Source organism: Brassica oleracea, chromosome C1 (genome assembly GCF_000695525.1).
Source record: "Brassica oleracea var. oleracea cultivar TO1000 chromosome C1, BOL, whole genome shotgun sequence".
NCBI classification, from domain to species: domain Eukaryota; kingdom Viridiplantae; phylum Streptophyta; class Magnoliopsida; order Brassicales; family Brassicaceae; genus Brassica; species Brassica oleracea.
The window spans coordinates 36,821,613-36,844,372 of record NC_027748.1 but is presented as its reverse complement, the minus strand read 5'-3'; the positions used below and the strand labels follow the sequence as shown (position 1 = coordinate 36,844,372).

Below are 22,760 nucleotides of genomic sequence, written 5' to 3'. Positions count from 1 at the left end.
CACGCGTAGACTCAAGGACCTTCAGTGATGTCCAAATCAGGGGGAGGAATGTGTGTTGTACTATTTTTCCTTTCTCTGGTTTCCTTTTTTTACCACATTGGGTTTTGGGTTTTCGGGGAGAGGTTTTAATGAGGCAACATTAGCATGTTACAAGCCCTATATGGTTATGGCATCCAAGGGGGAGTGTTATGAATCATGAAGTGGATGGTCAATAACCTAGACCATACAAGTTCAAGAGTAGAGTCCATTGGGGGTTTACATCCAGCCACATGGAAGACCCATTCAACCTTAGTCTTTATGAGTTTGACCATGTCATTATGTAGAGTATCTTTGTAATCAATTCTCCCTTTGACTCCACCTTGTATGAACCATTATATATAGTGGTGTAAGCAATAAGAAATATACAACACATTTTCACAAATCTTTTCTCAAATCTTAACCTCATTTTTTTGTTCAAAAATGTCTCATTTTTATTGCATATAATCAGCGAGTGGGATTTTTTGTACTTCAAAATCAGATCGATGACAGCAATTTTACGTGCTAAAAATCAACTCATTTGCTTCATATCCACAACGATTTAATATTTTACAGACTCGTGGATCACGAGATTATATGATAAAAATATCGACATGTATTACGTAATTGCTGGCCTATAGCCTTCAGGACATCAATAAATACACATGCAATTCTACGTAAATGGATATCTATGCTCTTGATCTCTATCTTTTATCAGGTTAACCTTCACTCTCTCATCCGATCATGGTTTTGTAAAATTTGATTTAAAATTATTAATTAATTCGTTGTTACGGCTAATTTAAAGGACTTATCAAAAGCAAGCAAACGATGGCTCAAAAGGTGGAAACAAGGAGGTCTGGGAGGAGATGTATGGGATGACGGTGTTTATGACGGTGTTAGAAAGGTGCATGTAGGACAAGACCAAGATGGTGTATCGTTTATCAATGCCGTGTATGAAAAGGGTTCTCAGTGTTGAGATATAGAAGAGAACGACCAGAAGGAGAAACTGGCTCATGATCCAAACACTTACAAAAGAAATAAAAAGACATTAATAAATAAAGAGATAAGACAAAGACTTGACTGCAGTTCACTGGATCACTTCACTTGAGGGTTAAACACAGATTTGAATTCAAATCTGATATAGCTGTTGGAGATTGATACAAGCTTTTGTCCATTGTGTACTTCATTTACTCATTCTCTCTTGTAAGTCTATATATGTGTTTGTTTGTAAAAACTAAAGAATTAAGAAAGTTATTCTTTCTTTTTCTCTCTTACTTTGAAATCTCCATCTCTCTCTCTCTCTTCATGTTTTCATTCTCCAGAAACTAACATTCTACTACATCTTATATTCTCACAATTCTCATATGGTATCAGAGCATTAAGTTCCCGAACCTCACAAAAGCTTCCGCAAGTTTATCTCTTTCTCAGATTTTCTTCAAAATTTGTTGGATACATCCTTTTATCCACTAGTCCAAAGGTCTTCTAAGAGAGAAGAACCTCACCAGCACTCAAGATAGAGAAGTATATATTATTCTCTGGAACTCAAGAAAGCTTCAGCCATATCCTGAAAGCTTCATCAAGTCCAGTCTATCTCAAAATGAGTAGGAACGTTCTATTGTCCACTGGTCCATATCTCTCCATGAGGGAAAACTCAAACATGGTGTTGGTTCCACAGTACAAGAATGCCAAGGAACAACATAAGAAGCGCAATATGCGAAGAAGAAGTGATTTGAATCTTGCTAGGAATGTAATTAAGAAGTTTGAGCATCCATCGATTCAAGGAAAAACCATGTATTCATCTGTCATTGGTGGTTCAAATGAAGGAGGAACGTGGAAAATTACTGATAGTGCAGCCAACGCTGATGGTCCAGCGACCATGAGTGACCTACATGCCTTTATCGAAGCCTTTATCTCATCCAAGAAGATTGGTACCCATTCTCTTGGCTCTAAACCTATCATTATAGATTCAGGAGCAAGCCATCAAATGATTAGTGATAGGAACTTGATTAGTGATGTCCAGCCTGCCTCAGGGAATGTTCTTATAGCAAATGGTGATAAGGTTAAGATAGAAGGGATAGGGAACCTTAGGTTGTTTGATAGGGAATCAACTGCCTTGTATATGCTTGAGTTTACATTAAATATGCTATCAGTGAGGAAGGCTACAGTTGATCTTAGTTATCAGGTTGTCTTCAGACCAGATGAGGTCGAATTTCAAGACTTAAAGACATGCTAGGTGATTGGAAAAGGTCACGTTCACAACGAACTCTATCATCTTCAGAAGACAGGGGTGTCTGGACCATCTACTTCTCATTGTTTGGCCGGTACCTCCAGCAGGGTTGATAGCACCTTATGGCATGCTAGGCTGGGACATCCTCATACCAGAGCCCTAAACTTGATGCTTCCAGGTGTGGTTTTCAAGAATGATACTTGTGAAGCTTGCATATTGGGGAAGCATTGTAGAATAGTCTTCCCACAGTCTAGCACCATCTATGAAAGATGTTTTGACCTTCTTCACTCTGATGTATGGACTGATCCGTGTGTGTCCAGAGAGAACCACAAATACTTTGTCATCTTCATTGATGAGAAGTCCAAATACACTTAGGTGACACTGATTCAGTCTAAGGACAGAATGTTGGAAGCTTTCAAGAATTTTCATACCCATATTTACAACCATTTCAATGCCAAGCTGAAAATTCTAAGGTCAGATAATGGTGGAGAGTATACAAGTCAGGCATTCAAGCAACATCTTTCTCAACATGGGATTACTTACCAGACAAGCTTTCCTTACACTCCTCAACAGAATGGAGTTGCTGAGAGGAAGAACATGCACTTGATGAAGGTAGCAAGATCAATGATGTTCCACACCAATGTTCCAAAAAGATTCTGGAGTGATGTTGTGATGTCTGATATTTATCTGATCTATAGGACTCCAACTAAAGTCCTCAACGACATGTCTCTATTTGAGGTTCTAAACAAGACCAAGCCATCGTTGGACCATATGTGTGTATTTGGGTGCCTCTGTTTTGTGATGATACTCGGGGAGCATAAGAACAAGCTTGATGCTAAAAGCTCAAAGTCTATGTTCATTGGTTATTCTCCAACTCAGAAGGGGTATAAATGCTATGATCCAGAGTCAAGAAGGGTTATGTCTCAAGGGATGTGAAGTTTGTGGAATCAAAAGGGTACTATGATGAGAAGAGTTGGGAAACCCTTCAAGATCTCTCACAAGGACCTTCAGATAGGGCAAACAAATTGAGAATTATTCTGGAAAACTTAGGCATTAGCCAGCCTCAGACAAGTGGAGTACCAAGAACTTCTCCAACACCTCCAGATGTTGATGAAGCTCCACCAAGTGTAGAAACAATCCATCATGATCCTGAAAGGGGTAATGAACTTGAATCACAACAACAAGAAGATGATTCAGCCGCAACACAAGATCAAGATGGAGCTGAATCTGACCAGTCTAGTGAAGATCAGTGTAGTGGGGGGAACAAGGGCAGGAAGAGGCAGTGGTATAAGAGCAACAAATTCAACCTTTGAGAAGAAGCACTAGAGTGAAGAAACCATCCAAGTGGGTCGACACAAAAGTATACTTCAAAAGCAATGCAGTTGTTCATCCTATCCAAGCAACATGTTCTTTGGCGAGTTACCCTCAAGAGCATGTAGTCTTTATCAGCTATCTGGATCAAAAGTACATTCCAAAGACTTATGAAGAGGCAATGGCATTGGATGAGTGGAGAGATTCAGTTGGAGATGAAATCAATGCCATGATCAAGAATGATACTTGGTATGAAACTGAGCTTCCCAAAGAAAAGAAAGCAGTAACAAGTCGCCTTCTCTTCACCATCAAGTACCTAGCTAATGGCAAAACAGAAAGGAAGAAGACAAGGCTGGTTGCAAGAGGATATACTCAAGTCTATGGAGAAGACTATCTGAATACCTTTGCACCAGTAGCTAAACTCCACACCATAAGGATTCTACTTTCCTTGGCAGTCAACTTGGAGTGGGATTTATGGCAGATGAATGTTAAGAATGCTTTTCTCCAAGGATAATTGGAGGATAAAGTTTACATGAGGCCACCTCCTGGTATGGAAGACCTTGTTAAACCAGGGGATGTCTTAGATTGAAGAAAGCAATCTATGGATTAAACCAGTCACCAAGAGCTTGGTATTACAAATTAAGCACAACTCTCAATGGAAGAGGGTTTGCGAAATCAGAAGCTGGTCATACTCTCTTTACCCTCACAAGCAAACAAGGAATTGTGGTGATTCTGATATATGTAGATGATATCATAATCACAGGAAGTGACAAGGAAGGTATCATCACAACCAAAGCTTTTCTTAAGTCTACTTTTGATATTAAAGATTTGGGTGAGCTAAAGTACTTTCTAGGGATAGAAATATGTCGCTCTAAAGAGGGCATTTTCTTATCTCAAAGAAAGTACACTCTTGATCTATTAAATAAGGCAGGAGAACTTGGAAGAAGAGTAGCCAAAAAATTACTTGAAGAAGGGTACAAAGTCTTGCGTGAGGGGGAGATTGAGGATAAGCCATTTGGAGACTTCAAGCTCTATGGAAGAATGGTTGGGAAGCTGATATATATAACCATTACAAGGCCAGACATCGGCTTTGCTGTAAACCAAGTCAGCTAGCATATGCAATCTCCTAAGGTTCACCATTGGAATATGGTGTAGAGGATCATGAGATACCTAAGAGAAACTCCTAGCCAAGGTGTATGGATGGGATGCAACAAGAGCACATAGATTGTGGGATATTGTGATGCAGATTGGGCTGGTGATAAGGTGGATAGAAGATCCACAACATGCTAATGCACCTTTATTGGAGGCAACTTAGTTACTTGGAAGAGCAAGAAACAAAAGGTGGCATCATGTTCAAGTGCTGAAGCAGAGTATATGGCGATGAGGAAGCTTACAAATGAACTCATTTGAATCATTAACCTGCTGAGAGATTTAGGCATAGAGACATCAACACCATTCACAATGCACTGTGATAATCAGGCGGCTATTCATATAGCATCAAACTTAGTCTTCCATGAGAGAACAAAACATATAGAAGTGGATTGTCACAAAGTAAGGCAAGCTGTGGAGTAGAAGATCATCCTACCTTGCTACACAAGAAGTGAAGATCAACTTGCTGACATCTTTACCAAAGGAGCAAGCACCAAAGTTTGTGAGTTCATCTATCCAAGGTTAGGACTCATAGACTTGTCTGAATCATGATCCTCTTGGCCATGAAGCATCTACTCTTTTTTCTTAGTGTGTTTTTGTCCCATTGGGTTTTTTTCACACTAAGGTTTTAATGAGAGATGTGTTCATTGCTTTCCAAGCTTGACCATATCCTATGATCAAGCTTGAGGAGGAATGTTGAGATATAGAAGAGAATGACCAGAAGAAAAAACTGGCTCATGATCCAAACACTTACAAAAGAAATAAAAAAACATTAATAAATAAAAAGATAAAACAAAGACTTGACCGCAGTTCACTGCACTTCACTGCACTTGAGGGTTAAACACAGATTTGAATTCAAATCTGACATAGCTGTTGGAGATTGATACAAGCTTTTGTCCATTGTGTACTTCATTTACTTCTTCTCTCTTGTAGGTCTATATATGTGTTTGTTTGTAGAAACTAAAGAATTAAGAAAATTATTTTTTCATTCTCTCTCTTATTTGAAATCTCCATCTCTCTCATTCTCTCTCTCTTTCTTCATGTTCTTCGTTCTCCAGAATCTAACATTCTACTACATTTCATATTCTCACAATTCTCAACACTCAGGAGGTTGAAGGAGGTGAACATGGAAATAAGACGCTACTTGGGTTCGAAGTATGTACTGTTTGCTTCCAGTTATGTCTTTTGTTTGCTCGACTTTTACTTACCTATTCTTTAAACTACTCAAGACTCAATACTAGGGGTGTACAACTTCCCTACGCACAGTGGTTTATTTCTTGCTACTGGTTCTGCTTCGTTCTCATATTTTAGATTTAGGTCTTCCTTGCTGTCACCAATTACGTACCACATAGACATTGATAAATTACAAATTCACTACTCACGGGAGGTTTATTTCTATTTTTTTCTTCAGTTTGAGGTTGATGCAGACGACTACATCATATCAGTGCAGGTAAACAAAATATTTGGCCATGAGTCCGACGTCATCACATCTATTACCTTCTATATATTCAAAAGGAAAGCCTCTCCACCCTATGGATTAGAGACCGAAAAAAAGTTAGCACTCAAGGTAAACTTCTTGGGTTCCATGGACGCGCCGGAGAGGTTCTGCATGCTCTTGGTGCGGTATTTCGTTACAACCACAACTCCTTTAACTTCTGCCAAGAAGCTACCAGCAGTTGGTGGTGATGGAGGAATCGCATGGGATGATGGTGCTTACGATGGCGTTAGAAAGGTGTTTGTTGGACAAGCACAAGATGGTATATCAGTCGTCAAGTTAATTTGTGTACGACAAGGGCGATGAACATGGAAATAGTACTCTACTCGGATTCGAAGAGGTTCTTATATATTGTTTGTTTTCATTCTATTGAACTTCTTCTTCATCAAAAATCATTTTCTTGTTTTGTTTTGGTTTCCTTTAATCGCAGTTTGTACTTGACTATCCGAGTGAGTACATCACGTCGTTACCATAGGAGTGACTCTGAGGTCGTTACCATGCTAAGGTTCAAGACTAATACGCAAACTTCTGCTCCTTTTGGAATTGAAGCTGGGACTCAAAGAGTAAAGTTCCAAGATCTTCGGACTGATTCATCAGTTTGGAGTCCATGTCTTTCCAATCACTAATTGATCATCACATGTTTTCCATTCATTCCCTTGAAGTTGTCACTTGTGTTCTAGTGAATACGTTTCCTACCTTTTCTGTTCTGTTTGTTTATGTTAAGTTCCAGGTGTTACTATTGTCTCCTTTATGATGTCGTCATGTGTCTGATGTTATATATCTGTCTGCTTTAATAAAATGGTTGATACACAAGAAACAAAATCAAGTACAAATAAAATTATGACACAATAAAAAAATGAATAAAACTTGGATATTCCATCGTATATATATCTGAGAGCATTTTAATGGGAAGTTCATGTTCTTAAATAGCACAAATTAAATATAAATGCAAATATATAACAATATTTATATTTTATCATAGGTACTTCAAAATTATGAAAAGCTCACCTTAGATAATTATTTTAAAATATTTATAATAAGTTTATTAATATTTATAATTTAATATATTATGAAATGTTTTGTTAGAATCCTTCATTAAAAAATTTCCAAGAATATTTCCAGAATTTGGTTCTTAAACAGTATTTCACAATTAAAATATATAAATAAATAATATTATAAGCTCTATGCATTATATTTGCAATACCTAAAACCAAAGTAGCCAAAAAAATTTCATTTAGATTTTTTTGGTCGTTCAAGCAAGCCCCTTTAGGATATTGACATTTAGAGTCTCTCACCAATAATATTAATATTTACTTAAAAATTTTCTCAAATTTTTGAAATTTATGCCAAAGTTGAGAATTTTTTTATGCAGAGAGCCTTAGCATATTATTTTGTCACCTAAACAACAATATATGCCTTGCATTTACAAAGCTTATGTCTTTGTTTATAATGTCAAAAAAACCTCAGGCTTTGTTCTTTTACTTAGTTAAAGTGAAATTTTCCTTAACCAAATAGAGATTTTGTCACCAAAAACATCAAATATATAACTCAAGGAACTAGACAAATAATTCAAATAAAGTTCATTCATTAAGACGGGTCACAAATCCATCTTAGACAGAACAACAACACAAAAGAGAAGAACTTGGAAATAAATAGAAACTAGTAAAAAGTAGAAACAGCTTATTCAAAGTTCAAAGACCAATAAGAGAGAGAGACCACAAAAGTGTGACAAATTCAAGATATCCACCATCAGTTGGTGATGGGAAGGACATGGACTCCAAATTTATGAAGCAGATCACCAGCACTTCCATGAAACCCAACGATCTTGTGGCCTTCCTCCTTGAGATCGAAGGCCTCGCCAGCGGTAAGCCCAAAGGGACCATATGTTGCTGGCTTATTAGTCTTGAACGTAAGCATGGTAAGTACCGCGGAGTCACTCCCAAAGATTCTATCGAATGTGCCATTTACTTCCGTGATGTATTCACTTGGATAGTCAAGCTCAAACTGCAACCAAAGTAGCCCAAACCAAACTGACATTAGTCCATATCTTTAAAAAAATGAAAAGAAAAAGGAAACCATCCTGATGTAAAGACAAAAAAAAATAAAGTAAGAACTAAGTACCTCTTCGAATCCAAGTAGAGTACTCTTTCCATGTTCATCTCCTATGATTTCAGAAGAACCTTTGTTGTACACAAACTTAACCGCTGATATACCATCTTGGGCTTGTCCTACAGACACTTTTTGTACACCGTCGAAAGCACCATCATCCCATGACGTTCCTCCCTCACCACCCTTAGCTTCTAGCTTCTTGGTTGGTTGTGCAGGAGTCAAGGGGATGGTGCCTACTGGAGCTAAGTAAACTCCAATAGCACTAATAGTCGCGCCAGCTCGTCCATGGAACCCTGTAATCTTGTGACCTTCCTCCTTGAGATCAAAGTGTGTGCTACCTTCGAGACCATACGGCCCATATGTTCTGCTCTTGTTAGTCTTAAAAGTGAGCATCGTCAGGCCATCACTCCCTAAGATTTTGTCGTAGGTGCCTTCCACGATGGTTATGTATTCATCTGATTCAAGCTCAAACTGCGCAAGAGGCAGGGGAAACAATATTTTGAAACTAGTCCCTTTTTTTTTTTTGAACACATTTTGAAACTAGTCCACATAGCTTTTTAAAAAGGAAAAAAAAACATATATATATATATACATATATATATATGTGTGTGTGTGTGTGTGTGTGTGTTTGTTTGTTTTAATGTACCTCTTCGTATCCAAGCAATGTTGGTGTCCCACGTTCAGCTCCAATAACCACTTGCGAACCATTTGTGTATTCAAACTTGACAGCTGCTACACCATCTTCGCCCTGTCCTACAGATACCTTTTTAACATTGTCGTGAGCACCATCGTCCCACTCAGCTCCAGACACACCACCCTTAGCTTCAAGCTTCTTTGGGGGAACTGAAGGAGGGGCAGCTATTAATGGAGAAAAGTAAGCTCCAAGAGAATTAAGATTGTCTCCGGCGAAGCCATGAAAGCCAATTATCTTCTTGTCTTGAACTTGGAGGGTAAATGGAGTACCATCATTGTATCCAATAACATCAGAAGACTTCTTGTTGGAGTTGAACTTAAGCCCTTGAATTATACCAGAAGAGTCATACCAACCTTCTACTGAAACTAGATGCTCCTCTGGATGGTTAATCACAAACTGAAAAGATCCACCGGAAGTTCAAAATGTCAATAACTTCAAAAAGAAAATACTCATATTCCATTTCAGAAAGATATATGATATGGAAAAAAATTGTTTCAGAAATTACATTTTTATATTTTATGTATTTTTATTAGGTAATAATGACAAATTGTAAATTTCAAAAATAATGTGTTTATTGAAATTCTACATATTAGTTTAAATTGTGGAAATAGATTATCATAGAAAATTATGTATTTAAAATTAAAATTTAATATATTTGCTTTTATGTGTGAAAATAGTAAAACACACATCATTTTGAAACAAATGAGTATGATATAAGCATTGCCTTTAACTATGTTTGATAATATCTAATCCTGATCTATTATGCTAATTTACACCGATATAATAAAACTGCACTTTAATAGTATAGATATGGAAATTGTATTGGTACCGGATCAGCTGCGATGGCTCGGCCCTTGATACCGCGAAGAGGGGTTGTTTCGGTTTGTCCGTTCTTGACATAGTCGAACTGAACATATTGGATACCGCTCCCACCTGCAGCTGTCTGAATCTTGGTTACAGCATCGTGTTCTGATCCGTCATCCCATTGGTTGCCTCCATTACCTCCTTGTGCTTCCACCTTTTGGGCCATCTCTTTTGCTTACGAATATTACCTGTAATTACGAACACGAAATGTTTTTAATCAAAAAGTTTTCTACAGATCTATAATCATATGAGAGAGAGTGAGAGTTGACCTGAGAGGAGAAGGTGAGAGTTAGTGATCAATACGAAGAACTACATTGGTATTTATTGAGCTTATTAAACGTATGCTAGTAATTAATTAATACAAGGGGATATAAATATTATATAATCTCGTGATCCACGAGTCATTAGAATAGTATATTGTTGCAATATGAAGCAAATGAGTTGAATATGAATAGTTGATAGTATTAGTGATCTGATAGTAGTAATAATTATATGCTTTAAAGTTATAATCGTGCATAATGATGTTTGACAATTCAGCTAAGAATAGTCGTTATTGGTGTTAGCGGATTCAAATCCAGCGGCATGGGATGTATTCCGTCTTAAATTTTTAGTGGTGGCGTCGAGGCCTTGCCAATTTAGCCCTGTTATGCTTTAACAACAAAATTATTAGTTTGAATTTCTGATAAATGTAAAAATTATACATGCAATATTATCGCTTTAATTAAGTTAACAGTAACCATCTTAGATCATCCGATTAAGCAGCGGAGAATGCCACACACGTCCCACGAGTTAGACTCGACGTGCTCAGAATGTGATAATGTATTTTATTTATATTATTGTTATGCTAATATAAATAAATAACACGAGTCCCACGAGTCGACATTTCTTTTAATTAAATTGTATGCCTTGCTAAAAGAACAATGCTTTCAATCGTTAAGATAAAGTAAAATCTTCTTTTGATCAGATGTGATATAATAGAGATTTACGTTACGGTTGATTAGGTAATTATTCATTTTTTTGCTAAAAGTTAAATAATCATTAATTAGCCCCTGTATCAAGTAAATAAATAAACAAAACATGTGACAGCCACTGTGATATAAAAGCGACTATGCGAGTATCAAGTAAATAAATAAACAAAACATGTGACAGCCACTGTATTGTTATTTAGATGCACGATCCAATTACGAAGTAGTTATTAGTTAAGGAAATGATAGATTAAAGAGGGTTACATTGAGATTGTCGTGGCACCATGTCCATTACTCATGTTCTCGCTCTCAATATTTTTGCTACTAAATCTTGATATAAGATATTTATATATACGTAAATTTAGCCAAATTCTGTTTTTGAGTTGAATACTCATTGAGCCTATGACCGTTCTAATGACAGACAACTACAAAAATATGTTAATGATAACTTTTTTATATAAAATCGTAGTAATATACGGCAATAATTCTTTTAGTATCTTTCGCAAATAGGTACTGGATGCAATGCTTACCCGACTGTTCTTTGGCCTCTGTCACTCGGGAAAGAAATCACGCGGCAGATACAATTACAAAAAAGTCTCATGACATGTTTAGTGGAGTATTTCTATGTTCCCCGTCTTTGGTTGCAAAACTTATTGTACTATCCTCTTACAGTTTAATGAAATTGTTAGATCAAAGAAAAAGAGCAATTGCAAAGAGAAACAAATGCTAACCATAAAACTGAAAAAAAAACTTAGATCCTGGAGGGAAAACCTTTAAAGAAGGGAAAGTTACCCAACTACAAAAGTGACCATGATATTTTTTTATCTTAAAACTAAATGACAAATCAATTATTATTTACGCCTTTTATATATATAATTACTAGTAGTCTTCTTGCGTTTTGCGCGGGATGTATTATATTCGGTTAAACATAAATTCTGTTTGTATATACTTATTGGTTTAGTTATTTTATAATTTTTTAAAAAACTTCTACTGTATATACTATTTATCATTAAGTATAGTTTTTGTCTTTTTAGATATGTGCTGAATTGGTCCAAGAAGTTGAAACTATGCATGAATGTTTAGTTTTCGGTTCAGTTCCTGTTTGTTTTTCTCGGTTTTTTGTTTTTTGGCTCTAGAAATATAGGAACCATTCAATTATTTATGAAACTTTCTTTAGTTTTGGTTTGCTTATTTTGGTCTTTGGTTTAGTTTGGGTACCAATTGTAAGAACCAACAAAATCCAATAAACTTTGGGTTCCAATTCGGTTCTGATTTTTGGTTAATTTTGGATAATTCGCGTACAAATCAGATTTTTTCAGATTTGGGATTTAATATCGTATAATACAGATATATTTTAATATTGAAACAAAAACTATTTGGACAATTATGTTACTTCGGGTAACTCCAATAATTTTAAATATTCTGGATAAATATTCGGGTATTTCATATTTTAGTAATATTATTTTTTTTTGGTAATTTATATTTTAAGTACTCATGCGGTTCTCTGTTCGGTTCTAACACGGTTTTAGTTTTTCAGTTTCAGAAATATACGAACTGCTCGGTTATTTGTGAAATATTTCAGTTTCAGTTTCGGATTCTTTTCTTTTGTCGGCTTCGATTCGGATTTTTCTTCTTAATTGATTTGCTGAGGCATAGTTGAAACCATAGTGATAGCGCATGTTTTGTTATTTTTTGTTTGCACATTTTTTATCGTATTTATTTGTTGCACATGTTCAGTGGTGGCACACATTTGTTTATTTCATATTTTCGGGTATTTGGTTTATAAATAATATTTTAATTTTTTGGTAATTTTATAACTAAATAGAATTACTATTTTAGGTTCTTATTTGGTTCTATGATACGATTTCGATTTTTCAGCTTCAAAATATATAAATCGCTCGGTTGCTTGTGAATTTATGTTTAGTTTTGGATTGTCCTTTTGTTGCCTTCAATTCGGTTTTTGGTTCTTAATTTATATGCACGCATAGTTGAAACACAAGTGGTGTCACATGTTTTTTTATTTTTTGTTTGCACATTTTTTTATTGTAATTTTTTATTTGTTGTGTAATTCTGTTATGGAAATAGTGTGTGTTGAGAGGCATGAAACTTAACCCTCATTGTAAATATGTTTTGAAAAATTCTGTGTGATTGTGTCTTTTTTTGTGTTGTGCCCTCATTTTGAGAGTGAATGTTATATTATGATATTTGGGAAGTCGTGTTATGGAAAGAATTTTATGGGGTTGATGTTATTGCATGTGATACTTCATGCTTGCCATGGTCCATGAACCGCAAGTCACCAGAGAGCCTCGTGAAATTATCAACTATCCATCTCACCTTCTTTGTGTTTACCTTTCATCTACCATGAGCATGTCTAAACCCATGAATTCACCTTCTTTCTTTGCATTCCTAGCCTCCCCAACAGAAGAAATCGCACCTCAACTGGTTTAGGACTATATTCGGCTTTCAATTCAGTTAGAAGTAGGTCACTGTGGCCATTGAAGATAGCTGAACTGCAGAGAGAGGATGCAAAAAAAAAAATCGATAAGAAGAGAGAATGTGAAATGATTTGATGAGATTTGTGATTTTTAGTGAATCCAACTATGGTATTTATAGTTATAGGTGTAGTTTTCAGATGTTTCCATGGCGGTGTGAGTGAACTAATGAATGCGAGAGAGTGGAAGAAGTGATGAGAACGACATTAATGAGATCATTATAGTGGTTGACTGAATTCAGGGAGAATGCATTATGTAAACCAACAGTTTTTGTTGGATAATTTGTTCCGACCATACATGATCGAAGAAGAAATACTTATGGGCCGAAATTCTGAAATAATGATAGGCCCAAACAAATAAATCAAATGTAACATGAGGTTTTCGTAAATAGACAACCCATTTTTCAAAAACAAAGAGTGAGGAAACAACACCACATATCACATTTTGGAATAGCCTTCGCTGAAGTGGCGCATTGTAGAGCGTCAACTTTATTAGTATAGATATATATATTTTAAAACGGCTCTTAATTATTAAGAAGTAGTAGACAGTTTGTTCCCCACTTAAACCTCCCTGAATCACACCCTCGTCCTATGCAACTCTAGCGCGCATGTCCCCTTGTGCTGGAATGGTATTGGAAAGAGTCGATGGTGTAGAGGAAGTAACAAGATAAGTTCCAAGAGAATGGATCACATCGCTTGTACTTCCATGGAATCCACGTCCACTTAACATGTCTAAGTTGATTTGTAATTGTTGAAAATATAGGTGGTCACACCTTTACGTTTCATGGGCTTTAATTCTTCTTTAAATACATATGTGGGCTATAAATCAACCAAAAAATCTCGTCAATGTAGTTAGAGTATTTGCCCGATCCAATAAACTTGAAATGGACAAAAAGCCTTTTAGTGTTCTGTTCTCTCCTATTCCGCAGCAACGACTCGACGACCTCACTCTCTCCCCTCCTGTCGTCAGCCACCAGCACCGGTACTCATCAGACCGATCTAGGATTTCGTATCGCACGGCAGCGTTATGAGAGAGGTACATATATACACATTCCACCTCTAAACCGGTTATAACCAGGACTTCTCTCTAACCGGGTTCATATTTGCAGGAAGCCATCTGATGAATTCTTGAGGGCAGTTGACCAAGACATTGCAGATTTCACCATCAATATTATTGCAAAGCCTTTGACGATGGCATTACTTGGAGAAGGTAAAGAAAAAGAAAAAAAACACATTTTTTTTTTCATTTTAATAACAAGGCTGATTTGATCCAAGTTGCTTATTATATCATGTGTTGATTTTGGTTGCAGGGTTGAATGTTCCAAGATGCGACTCCGTAAGCAGTAGATTTTCTTGAAGCTGCTCAAAGCAAAAGATCTTACGAAAAGAGTAAAATAAAAAGAAAGCCTTTTTAGGATAATCCAACCAAAATATTCATTTATTTTTGGTTTCATTTCAAAGTTACTGAAGTCTGACCCAACTTTTTTTCGTAATTATAATGATGATTGATACGTTTACCAACTTTTTACTCTCTTTCTCAACAGCTTCGGTTTTTATTTTATTTCCTGTTGGGGAATGTTGAGAAATTCAGTGTGATTGTATGGTTGTTTTAGCGTTCACAGATTGCGCTTTTTATGTTAGTGCTAGAATATTACCAATCAGATAAAACTTTATTTTCTTTTATTTACTCACTCACTGTTGAAACAAAGGAAAAGATACACTAAATATTACTCTAGGTTTTATCAGCGTTACTTGTTTTTCTTTGTTTTCCTCTCTTTCTCACTTTTTTTTATTTCCACCTAGTTCCACTTTTTGTATTTCACTCGGTTACTCTAAACACTACCAATCACACTCTTATACGTAGACATGAAGATAGACCGAGCATAGTACACAATTTTATATCTTAAAAAGTTGACAGTAGTTCTATGAGCTCTTAGACTCTTAGTGGTCCAAAACGATACAAGAATCTCATCATCCAAAAAAATGCTTTAATCTACAAGCCTAAAATAATGTGATGTGATCGTTAACAACACGAAGAAAAAATAGTACGATGTGATCCAAAGAAACTCAATGAGACAAATTTCCCTCGATGCTTTTTGACATGTAAAAGCATATTCATCTAGAGTCTAAAGTCTAAACTATAATTAAGGTTAAAACCTTATTTAAAAGGCTAGTATGGAATCTTTTTGGCAGATTACGAGGTTAATGTAGCTCTTATCCTTTTCTTTGACATGGTAAATAGAGATTATAAAAAGCCGTTGAAGTAAATTTTATTTTATTTTTGGGTTTCTGAAGAACGAATATGATGACATAAACACGTATCGGTCTCCGCCAATCATATTCCCCGGTGCGTTTAATAATGATTAGATGTAGAAACATAACAAAAGATTTTGAAATTTTCGAGTAATGATAACGTCATATCGTACTTGTCTGATGCTACATGGATTCGCAATTTTATTGCAAATTTCAACCTCATTTCGTCATCATAGGTAGTAGTTATTAATATATTCTCGATTACACTCACATATTTGAATTTCAAATTCTCCGAAACATATAACCAAGTTTAGTTAATCTATTAATATATTTAAATGATATAACCTTAACAGATTACTCTGGTACATGTTAGAGATAAACTTGAAAGATGACTTAGAGACCAAGTTATCATTATCATATTTAAGTTATGTTTTAGATAATGATGGTTTTACTAATGAGATTAGGAAATCTTAAGATCTATATAAAGAGATGTCAACTTGTGACATAACTTGTGAGTTTAGAGAGATCTTGTTGAGAGCTTAAGTTTTGAGATATTTTCTTAAGCTAATAAGAATTGAGTTATTCTTAATTGATCTTTGAGTTCTTTGAGTTCTATAATTGGCAAAGAGAGCAAAGTGTACAAACTACATAAAGCTCTCTACGGGTTACGACAAGCCCCTAGGGCGTGGAATGAAAAGCTAAATAATGTTCTTGGAGAGTTGAATTTTGTGAAGTGTACTAAGGAACCGGCGCTGTATCAACGTCAATATAAGGATCAATATCTTCTCGTTGCAGTGTACGTAGACGATCTCCTTGTTACTAGATCAAGTGTAGATCTCGTAGAAGACTTCAAGAGAGGAATGTCGAGTAAGTTTGACATGAGTGACTTAGGACGGATTACGTATTATCTCGGAATAGAGGTTGTGCAACACGCAGATGGGATCACTTTATGTCAAGAGAGGTATGCGAGGAAAATTCTTGAAGAGACAGGGATGGCGGATTGTAATCTAGTTCACGCACCCATGGAACCTAGTTTGAAGATGTCAAGGTTACAAGAAGAAGCAAGTATAGATGAAAAGGAATACAGAAGAAATGTTGGGTGTCTTAGGTACTTGCTTCACACACGTCCAGATCTTTCGTTTAGCGTCGGGATTCTAAGCAGATATATGCAGTCACCTAAGCAGTCACATGGAGCTGCGTTAAAACAAATCTTGAGGTATCTGCAAGGTACTCTTGCGCATGGTTTGATGTTTCAGCGAACTACAAGCGACACAAAGTTAGTTGGATACTCGGATAGTAGTCACAATGTTGATGAAGATGATGGTCGTTCAACGACTGGACATATTTTTTATTACGCAGACAGTCCCATCACGTGGTGTTCCACCAAGCAGGAGACAGTCGCATTATCGTCGTGTGAGGCTGAGTTTATGGCAGCAACAGATGCAGTAAAACATGCTATTTGGTTACAAGACCTTCTTGAAGAGATAATTGGAACGTTGAGTGAAAGAGTGACGATCCTTATTGATAACAAGTCAGCCATTGCACTCACCAAGAATCCTGTGTTCCATGGACGAAGCAAACACATTCATCGTCGCTACCACTTCATTAGAGAATGTGTTGAGAACGAGTTGATCAACGTCAAGCATGTTCCCGGGGTAGAGCAAAGAGCAGATATTTTGACGAAAGCACTTGGAAGATTGAAGTTTAAAGAGATGAGAGAGATCGTTGGAGTTAAAGATTTGTCAAAGATGGTTTTCAAGTTTAAGGGGGAGATTGTTGGAGATAAACTTGAAAGATAACTTAGAGACCAAGTTATCATTATCCTATTTAAGTTATGTTTTAGATAAGGATGGTTTTACTAATGAGATTAGGAAATCTTAAGATCTATATAAGGAGATGTTAACTTGTGACATAACTTGTGAGTTTAGAGAGATCTTTGTGAAAGCTTAAGTTTTGAGATATTTTTTTAAGCTAATAAAAATTGAGTTATTCTTAATTGATCTTTGAGTTCTATAGTACATGATCTTTTGAATCAGATTCTTATTTTTCTAATGTATATAACATTATTAATTCATCACTATATAAAACACATTTCAGTATGAATAGTAGTAAGGTGTCTAGTACTAGTAGATAACTAGAAACAAATTTAACATTTTCTTTTCCAAAGCAAACCTTTACAAAAATAAGAGCCCGAAGAAAAGGGAGAAAATAAAAGACGAAAAGATAAAGAAAATAAAAGAAGTCCTCGATGAAAAGTCAAAAGCAATGACGATCTTTTTCTCAAGGACGAAATAAACGTTTCTTTCTAGTTATAGAATCTAAAGTCCGCCGGTTCTTGAGGAAACTGACGATCTCTTGCTGCGGTTGCGGTTGGCGGTTGCGGTTGGACCATCCTCACCCCGCTAACGCTACTCCTAGCCGCCATAATCTCATCAAGAGACAACCTCTTTCTATCAGGACGCTGTCTTGGCGCGCTATGGGAACGCACCTTGGCCTTAAACGACTGCGTATTAGCCATATAACTCGGTGTCAGCAAACCAGGATAACTAGGCCTAAAACAAACGTCTCTGGAAACGCTCTTTGCCGGTGAAGGCGGTGTATAGTAATGATGATTATTCGCCATCGATGAAGAGAATCTTGGAGTGTTTTGAGCCGTAGGAAACTTGCATTTATCTCCTGGAAAACTCCATTCGAAGTCTTTGCCTTGGTAGATGAAATCATCACCACACTCGGATTCAGCAACGTTCATTCTCCTCGATCTTGATTTCGTTTTGTAAGTGTCAATCTCAACAATCTTGGGACTGGTCTCATCGTACACGTTGTTGTTGCTGCTGCCCTGTCTCTCCACGCAGATTGATATTCTCTTGCTATGGACTTCGCTTCTTGAATCATCAAACATCTCCTATTAAATAATCATTAAAGATAAGTTTGACCGTGGTGGAATTAAGACAATAGAAGTGAATGGTTCTTCTTACAAGGGAATGTCTAGGATTTAACATGTTGTTACGGTTGATGCGTTGAGACCGAACGCTAGTTTGTGCTCTGATGAGAGCTTGCATGCTGTGAAGCGTTTCGGCGGCGCGTTTGCGAACCAAATATCCTCTCACCAAAGCTTGGAGCTTCACTAGACCTTTCAAAGCTCTTAAAGCTTTCCTCGCCTAAAACAAAATTCAAATTTAATATTTTTATAAGACTCAAGAAAAGCTTAATCATTATATTGAAGTGTTTGATTTGAAAAAAAAAAAAATCTAATTTTTTTTCTTGAAATTAACAAAGACGTGTACTGTTTCATTAAGGAAGATGTGTAAAGACCAAGCAACGTACAGACATGCTTTTCTTAAGACATCCGAATCTAAACTATACCCACATGTCAAAACTCGAACTTTCGTGTCTAAACGATAACAAAAAGAGTTTAAGGAGATATTTTTGCAATTTACCAAATAGCCCTTGAAAATTGTTTGAATTTTCACGGCGGCCCACCGCTCCACTACGTTCCCTCCGGAATATCCTCCGGCTCTTCCGTTACTTGTTAGCCTAACCACCGCAACGGCAGCTTGAGCAGCTGCAACCGCTGCGTCTGCGGCTGCGGCAGTGGCGGCAGCAACCGCAATAGCGTGTTTGTTCTGTTCCTTGTCTGTTTCTGCCAAGTAGGTTCTGAGCCAGACGGAGTCTGCTTGGAGAACTTTTCGGTGAATGAGGGACCCACCAGCTTCTCCTCCTCCGTTGCCGGAATATTCACCGTCGCCGGAAACTCTGTTCTCTTTGCTCTTTTTCATACCGAAAATACCCTTGAACCATCTTGCTGCTCTGCCCATCTTCTTAAAGAACGGTGAAAGATGTTTTCACGATTTGAAGACTAAAAAGATTCAGAGGTGAGAAATCACAAATACACAGAAGAACTTTTCATATGCAATAAATGGAGACGAAAACAAAAATTATGGCACTGAATCTGAAGACACACTATGATGTTTAGTGAAAGAAGCACTGTAAATAAAAAGAGAGAGAGAGAGATAAGAACTTGAGAGAAAGAGTGGGAGCGATGGAAATAGATTCTTGAAAATAAGCATCAGATTCGTATATATATATAAGTATTATTTGAATTTAAACTCAGGAAGGGACAAATATGCTGATTATAATAAACTATTTCTATACATTTGTTATGGAGAATTTTTGTTTTGAAATGCACCGTTTGGTAAAGAGCTAGCTAACCTTTTGTTTATACGATCTAGCTTCATATATAAGGTAACGTATTTTAATTTGTAGCTTTAATTTGTTTTACCAAAAATGTATTTTAATTTAGAATTATTAACATAATTATAGCTTAAGCGTCAAAGTGAAGTTAAACTTGTTTTCCTCAGCAAATCAATCTTTTGAAATATAGTATAGATTTAAAATTTATTAGTTGCACATGAAATAATTTACTGAACATGAAAAGAAGAAGACTATAATAATAAAAAAGACTAAATTTTTCTTATTTTGTAATTGTAAGACAAACAGTTACTTCATTTGAAAATACCTTGGATTCAGCTTCAATGAACTGACAACAGTTGTAATCATACTTTCTGAAACGTGAAAAGTAGGAATCATTACTCATAAATTTTGAAAGCAAATTATTTGATAAAAACAAAAGAAGAGATAAACCTTAAGCTAAAATAATATATAATACTAGTATGTATTTACTGTATATTTTTTTACACAGTGTCTAGTTTTTAGGGCAGTGCGAAATTATCTGTAAAAAAATGATCTGACACAACCTCGTGAAGTACTGAATTACAAGACAAAATGATGTCATGGAAAGACAAAAGATGGAGCGCTCTATTTTTTTACTAATCTATTTATTCGAATTACTTCTTTAAAATATGCAAAAATGGAAAGAAAAATAGAAAATCAAACACAACGGAACACGGATCTGCAGACAAACAATGAAGACGAACAGAGTAATTATACTTTTCATTATTTTTTTCAGACTAAAACTTACAAATAAACACACCTCAGAGATTCAAAGTGGTGTACCTTCCTTTCCCATTGAGTAATAAAAAAATGTCTTTATGGAGCATTGTGTTCTCACTCGATCTTAGAGATACCATTCTCGTAATTGTCGTCATTAAGTTGATTTGATTATCTTCTTTTCCCGTCCAAAACCCATAATCCCATTTATTTTTAAATGCAAACTAAAACAGACAATTTTTAAGGTCAAATATTTAATGAATTATGAAGCATAACCGCTAATTAATCCGTTGTTATTTGGTATAGGAAGCATACACTTAAGCTAATTGCATTGGATATGGAATCATGTTGTTGACTTGGTTCTAAATCAAGTCTTGTTTAGAAATGGAATGAGTGTGTGATTTTGTTATTTATAGTAGCTCGAAATGTTTTTTTTTTTGAACTGAAGCTCGAAATGTTTAGTGACAATATAATGGCAATACCAAACTTTAGTTAGGGTCGTGGTTGACGAACGTTGACCAAGACTTTTCCATTGTTATTGCTAGCTTATGGGGAACAAATGCGAATCTGGAAACTATAATAAAAGTTATAAGCTTTATGTATTAATGATGAGTTTCTGTTACCAATCAAAGAAATTAGTAAGCATTGCGTCTATCTACCTCGAGAAATGAAATTAACTTTGTGAAACAATGTACTTTTTGACGTTCTTCTTTGTACTTTCCTGTGTTGTGGTTTGTTAGAGTTGGGTATAGATTCTAGAGTCGGTTATGGGAATATCGGAGTAACAAAATGCATACATCCAGTAAAAAACTGATCAATAATTTCAATTACGTGACAAAAAAAAAACAAGAGACTATTTAAGCATTTATACTTTTATACAAAATAAATATTTACATATCGGCAATAGTGAATAACCTAGATTTGTGACAAGGATATTTTTACGCTGAATCCAAGTAGGCGATGTTAAACGATCAGACATAAATTAGTCTTCCGATGGCAATCAAATTGAGTCAAATTTGAGTAAAACAGTGATTTGACTATATGGGATCAGTTAACTGTGCTCTGATGATTTGTACATTTTCATATTTTTAATATATATTTTATTAGGTAAAATGGTAAAATGTAAAATTTAAAAAATTAATTATGTTTATTAATTTTCTTTTGACTAAAAATCATGAGAAGTAGTTAATCACAAAAAATTAAATTATAATCATAATTAAAATGAAATATGTTTTATTAATATGTGTACAACGCTAAAACATGAATAATTTTAAAACGAATGAATTAAAGAGATTATTTATGACCATCATAATTTTTTGTTTGAATATTTTTTATATATGGTGTGAAGATTAATTTGTGAAAATAATATGTAATATAGTAATAGTTTGTAACAGTATTTCCACGAGTCATCATCACATTAAAAGAAAGTAAAAAATATTCTAAGCACACTATTAGTAAGTTTAGAACCATTCAAGGTGAGACGGAGTGGACCTCCATGCTTAAGAGTTAGGCCATTAGGTAGTTCAACCACAGGTCAATATAATGTAATTTGGGAGATGACTCCAAACTGATGGGATTGACCGACTTACATCAGAGCATCTCCAATGGTTGACTTTATTATTATCTTCAAAAATTCACTTTTTTCAAAATGAAGAAAAAAAAATAAAGCAACATTCATTCCAATGGTTTGCTACATTTATTTCTTGTAAAAAGAATATTCTAAATATATTCCATCTCCAATTTATCATTAATTATTAATATATTTTTTTATATTTACTTATTTTACCTAACTATTTTGTTTTAACAATAACCCAACATAATTATTGTTTCATATAAATTTAATATTCTCATATAATGAATTTATTACATAACATGAATAAACAAACACAAAACATCATAATTTGTATAAAAACACCATATATATAATTTTTTTTACAATTAATTGACAAAAGTGTTTAGAGTAAAAATTGAGCTTATTTATCTTTGATTTTTTTAATGGAGTTAAAAAGTTCTTAAAAATAAATATTTATATTTTTTTGATATAAACATCTGATTAGGTAAAAATAATAGTCGAAATTTTGAAATTAATTGGATTATATTAAAGCATATAGTTTATTTTGGCAAAAAATAAGAATAAATAAAAGTTAAAGACCAATTTACGATGAAAAGGTTCATCTTCAAAAAAATGAAGAAATATACAGTAGATCTTCAAAATTGATCACGCATAACCAAATGTTTTA

At 35.2% G+C, this 22,760-nt stretch overlaps 3 protein-coding genes and 1 long non-coding RNA gene across 4 annotated transcripts; 2 read left to right on the top strand and 2 right to left on the bottom strand.

Annotated features, from left to right (window-relative positions):
• The first annotated feature begins 843 nt into the window (after window positions 1–843).
• Window positions 844–6,823, top strand: LOC106338924 (jacalin-related lectin 32-like). The gene is given in 10 exon segments (XM_013777791.1): window positions 844–863; window positions 865–977; window positions 2,896–2,903; window positions 5,810–5,866; window positions 6,114–6,264; window positions 6,267–6,325; window positions 6,327–6,479; window positions 6,481–6,537; window positions 6,628–6,665; window positions 6,667–6,823. Coding segments are annotated over 10 exon segments (813 nt in total).
• A 926-nt stretch (window positions 6,824–7,749) lies between these two features.
• On the bottom strand, window positions 7,750–10,191 carry LOC106328304 (PYK10-binding protein 1-like). Its single transcript, XM_013766727.1, has 5 exons — window positions 10,134–10,191; window positions 9,830–10,052; window positions 8,953–9,396; window positions 8,319–8,777; window positions 7,750–8,201 (listed from the first exon to the last, which is right to left on the bottom strand). The coding sequence occupies exons 2-5, from the start codon at window positions 10,028–10,030 to the stop codon at window positions 7,947–7,949; spliced, it is 1,359 nt and encodes a 452-aa protein (XP_013622181.1). The 5' UTR covers window positions 10,031–10,052; window positions 10,134–10,191; the 3' UTR covers window positions 7,750–7,946.
• A 4,085-nt stretch (window positions 10,192–14,276) lies between these two features.
• On the top strand, window positions 14,277–14,822 carry LOC106303489. The gene is made up of 3 exons (XR_001262491.1): window positions 14,277–14,356; window positions 14,430–14,530; window positions 14,631–14,822. It is a non-coding gene; the product is annotated as an uncharacterized LOC106303489 (long non-coding RNA).
• A 2,882-nt stretch (window positions 14,823–17,704) lies between these two features.
• Window positions 17,705–19,623, bottom strand: LOC106293302 (protein IQ-DOMAIN 14-like). Its single transcript, XM_013728968.1, has 3 exons — window positions 19,011–19,623; window positions 18,549–18,731; window positions 17,705–18,475 (listed from the first exon to the last, which is right to left on the bottom strand). The coding sequence occupies exons 1-3, from the start codon at window positions 19,386–19,388 to the stop codon at window positions 17,879–17,881; spliced, it is 1,158 nt and encodes a 385-aa protein (XP_013584422.1). The 5' UTR covers window positions 19,389–19,623; the 3' UTR covers window positions 17,705–17,878.
• Window positions 19,624–22,760: the final 3,137 nt, after the last annotated feature.

What these genes read in the sequence shown, in the direction of transcription:
- LOC106328304 (XM_013766727.1), bottom strand. Translation starts at nt 10,030, where the DNA reads ATGGCCCAAAAGGTGGAAGCACAAGGAGGTAATGGAGGCAACCAATGG. An exon ending in CATTGCTTGGATACGAAGAG is followed by an intron (nt 8,778 to 8,952) that starts GTACATTAAAAC and finishes CCTCTTGCGCAG; the next exon opens with TTTGAGCTTGAATCAGATGA. An exon ending in CTCTACTTGGATTCGAAGAG is followed by an intron (nt 8,202 to 8,318) that starts GTACTTAGTTCT and finishes CTTTGGTTGCAG; the next exon opens with TTTGAGCTTGACTATCCAAG.
- LOC106293302 (XM_013728968.1), bottom strand. Translation starts at nt 19,388, where the DNA reads ATGGGCAGAGCAGCAAGATGGTTCAAGGGTATTTTCGGTATGAAAAAG. An exon ending in CAATTTTCAAGGGCTATTTG is followed by an intron (nt 18,732 to 19,010) that starts GTAAATTGCAAA and finishes ATTTTGTTTTAG; the next exon opens with GCGAGGAAAGCTTTAAGAGC. An exon ending in TAAATCCTAGACATTCCCTT is followed by an intron (nt 18,476 to 18,548) that starts GTAAGAAGAACC and finishes ATTATTTAATAG; the next exon opens with GAGATGTTTGATGATTCAAG.